Source organism: Seriola lalandi, unplaced genomic scaffold (genome assembly GCF_002814215.2).
Source record: "Seriola lalandi dorsalis isolate HSWRI2012SDOR001 ecotype SW California unplaced genomic scaffold, Sedor1 jcf7180002053010, whole genome shotgun sequence".
Lineage (NCBI taxonomy): Eukaryota > Metazoa > Chordata > Actinopteri > Carangiformes > Carangidae > Seriola > Seriola lalandi.
The window spans coordinates 4,902-8,802 of NW_019523563.1; the positions used below are offsets into that span (position 1 = coordinate 4,902).

Below are 3,901 nucleotides of genomic sequence, written 5' to 3' on the forward strand. Positions count from 1 at the left end.
AAATAAGTTTTTCTCTGTAGAAATATTAATGAAAGTTATTGAAAATTTATTTATTTTACACTTTATTAGGATTTTTACTTTTCTACGTTTTTTGTCATTTGACTGTTTTTTTACAATTGTTTTTACAGTGTGTAATTACAATGCTCTAATTCTACCTTCTTAATTACTACACACACCAGGATCACCAACAGCAGCAACATTAGCTTATCAGTGACGTTAGCTTATCAGTGAACATTAGCTTATCGGTGATGTTAGCTTATCAGTGACGTTAGCTTATCAGTGATGTTAGCTTGTCAGTAACGTTAGCCTGTGAGTAAACGTTAGCTTATCAGTGATGTTAGCTTGTCAGTAACGTAGCGCAGACGCCTCAAATATCACAACATCAATTCAACAGAAAACTTGGAATCTGATTGGTTGCATCTAAATTTATTTCATCGGATTCTAATTTGCTCAAATTTTTATTAATTAATTTTTTGGATTGATAAATCAATTAATCAATATCTGATCATCAAAACACTATAATAATAATTACACTGTAAAAAAAACCTCCACCACCATCCAGGAGAGCTTATTATTATTGTATCACTATGAATGTGAGTCAAATGACAGCAAACACACCTTTGAGTTGTTTTAAAATCTCTTTATTTAAACATGATCAGGAGAAAAATACAATCTTTGAAGTTCCTGCAGACAGCGAACACCTCGTGAAAACTTCAGGCAGGTGGATCAGAGCACAGATGCCAGAGGAGTGAAGCTACACACACACACACACACACACACACACACACACACACACACACACACACACACTTCAACACGCCAATTGACACATAAATCGTATTTTCTAACCCGCACAAATAATAAAATGTGGTTGTGTTTTATTTGTTTTCTTTTTGGAGGATTTAAGTTCGGGACCTTTTCTTGGCCAGTTCTTCTTTTCTTTTTAAACGTAAACTCACAACGTTCCTCTTCAGCCTGGCTTTTAATTGAATATGGCTTATGGACATTAGTCACTTTCTCTTATTCAATTATTTAGTTTAAATTGTATTTTGTCTGTTTTTATTATAAATGTTCTTATGTTATCTTTTTAAATCTATTTTATTGTCACGTCTCATTGTCACTTTCTGACTCAATTAATCCATTTTTCTTTTCAGCTCATCAGTCTGTGAAGCTCTTTGAACTGCACTCACCTGTATGAAAAGTGCCATACAAATAAAGTTTGATTGATTGATTGATTGATTGATTGCAGAAGCTTCAAATCTCCAGTGTTTGCTGTTGAGATAGAGACCCTCTGGCAGCCTATAATGTGAAATATATGAAAACAAAATGAGACAAAATCTAACATTTGTTGCTGCCAAACTCATTTTTCTGAAGGTTGAAGTTATTTTTTGTTGTACAGTTGTGCAGCAGCAGTGTGTAGTCTTACACACACTCACCAATTAATACATATCTGTAAATGAAATCAAATATCAGCAGATTTCTGACTGAATGTTCAGTAAAAGATAATGAATGTACCCACGACTGCTTTGTGACTATTAGGTGATAACAGGTGGCGATATCGTTCTAGCCGCTGCCATTAAACCACTGAAGAAGAAGAGATGATTCAAAGAACCATGTGGAGAACAAAATGGAAATCTGACACTTGTTTCCTCTTAATTGTCGAGTCTGAGGTTTTTGTCGTTTACATCACGTCTTTTTTTTTGTTCAGTCTTTTTCCGTTTCACTTTGTCGTAGTTTGTTTTTAATTTATAACTTCTCCACCTCAGCCGATGATAAAATCTTTTATTGTTTCTTCTCTTTTTTCCCACCTTTTTAAGTTCAAATTGAAAAAGTTCTAAAAACTGGTGGATGGAGAAGCAGCTATTGGCAGTGTATATATATATATGTATATATATATATATGTATATATATATATATGTGTGTAACATATGTCTAGCATACATACAAACATATACATATTTGTATGGACTAGATATAAATATGTCAATATATAAAATTGTTTCAGTTCCTTGTAGGTTTCATCTATAATTTTTACATGTACACATATTTCATATATGGAAATGTAATATATGTACATATATTACATTTACGTATGTGGTTTTCAGGTGTTTTTGTTTATCACAAAATACAAAATAAATGAAACCGTGGTGATGAAAAAATTGTTGGATAACTGTTGATACAGAAAAATACTGACAAACTAAAATAATGGCGTTTTTTGTGTGTTTTTTTTATTGGCACTGATATTTGAGCGATTGAGGATTTTCATATCCATAAACAGAAAAACACCTCAGAGTCGTCCGTTGCCATGGCGACTCATGAACATCATTATTTTGGATATCTCCTTTTGGAATGAAACCCTGACTCACTGCTGCTCCACAAAGGAAAACAGCAGGAACTCTGTTTGTACTGTGAACGTCAGACGTCCTCAATAAAGTTTCAATCAAAATATAAAAAAAAAAGAACAGAAAACATTTATAGCTTTGAATAATAAACACAACTCAAAAAAACTCACGGTCAGGCCTGAAGATAAACGCTGATGTTGCTTTTCTGTGGCCAACCAGATTTTAGTTTAGTTACAGTTTTAGTTTTTCATTAAAAACAATAATAATTATAATAATAATAATTCGACTTGTACCAGGGAGAATAAACCCAGGTCGACCCAGCACCTGCTCCTCTGCATCACAGGTATCACCTCATCAACTTATCAATTTACAGCTTAGAGAAACTTTTCTGTCTTTTTATCTTTAACAGATTAATTGACTGAGCAGCTCAGAGGCTGCAGCAGCTGCCGCCATCTTTTAAGGTGGAATGTTTTCTTGAGCGTTACTTGATGCGTGATTGACGTTTGGAAATCAGTACACACACCTTAAATGTCAACATGACTCTTTAGTGACGACCGGATCTTCAGATGTAGATAAACATCAACACGATCATGTGACTGTAGATATTTGGATCAGGGACTGTTCTGATTGGTTCAACTGGAGGGAAACTTTTGCAGAAAAGTTGCGATGATTGGACAAAAATGGAAAGTGGCACAGAATCACAGAGATCGGTTGAATTTGCGTTAATGATTACGATCGCGACGTGTTTTTAAAAGCTGTTTTCTTTTTTAATAAGCAGAACTACCTGTTTTCATTTTGTGCTTTTGTTGGTTCTGTCTCTTCACACGAGGCCACGTCATCAGAGTTCACTGACCCTCTCACTGAGGGTCTCCAGCTCCTCCTCTCGCTCCTGGTAACGCTCCACCCCCTGTGCGGGGTGAGGACCGTTGGCGAGGTGCGGCGGGTAGTCGAGGCCGCTGAGCTGGGCGTGGTGATGCCAGCGCAGGTCGTCGCTCTCGTGGGTGATGTAGCGCTCGTTCATGCGGGACTCCAGGTTCCTCAGGTCCAGCCACATCTGGTAGTCCTGGTGGAGGAAACAAACACACCCTCGGACATTAAAATGATGATCCCAGAATCAATGTCCGTGTTTATGAAGTTTAGTTTTTCGACAGGTAACACCCTCCATCCTGACAGATAAGAAAAAAACTACAGTTACCCTTTAAAATAATAATTTGTGAGAAACTGTCATAATTTCTGTGCTAAAAAGTGTTTTGTGAGGTCACTGTGACCTTTGACCTTTGCTCACCAAAATCTACTCAGTTCATCCTTGAGTCCCTGAGTGTTAAAGGTATTGTGTGTGATTTGTTGGTGGTGGGTGTCCAGGTGGGGGCAGGTGTGCTTTTCTCTCTCTTACATTCATTTTACACGTTTAAACAAATGTAGAAATCAAAGAATAAATCTTTGATCTTGTTGATGTCGTACCTGTAACCAGGGGTGACTGAGGGTCTTGTCGACGCTGTATCTCTTCCTCATCTTCACCTGCAGCAGGTTGTTGATCAGGTCGATCGCTGCGGGAGGAG

General features: G+C 36.8%; 1 protein-coding gene across 1 annotated transcript in view; it reads right to left on the reverse strand.

Moving 5' to 3' along the window:
• Positions 1-1,938: 1,938 nt before the first annotated feature.
• Positions 1,939-3,901, reverse strand: part of LOC111650883 (serine/threonine-protein kinase D1-like) — a gene marked incomplete at its 5' end in the record, with an annotated part of 19,634 nt that continues 17,671 nt past the window's right edge. The window contains 2 exons of the mRNA XM_023400829.2: positions 1,939-3,405; positions 3,804-3,889. Coding sequence (XP_023256597.1) covers positions 3,181-3,405; positions 3,804-3,889 — 311 coding nt within the window. The remainder of the gene's footprint in view (positions 3,406-3,803; positions 3,890-3,901) is intronic.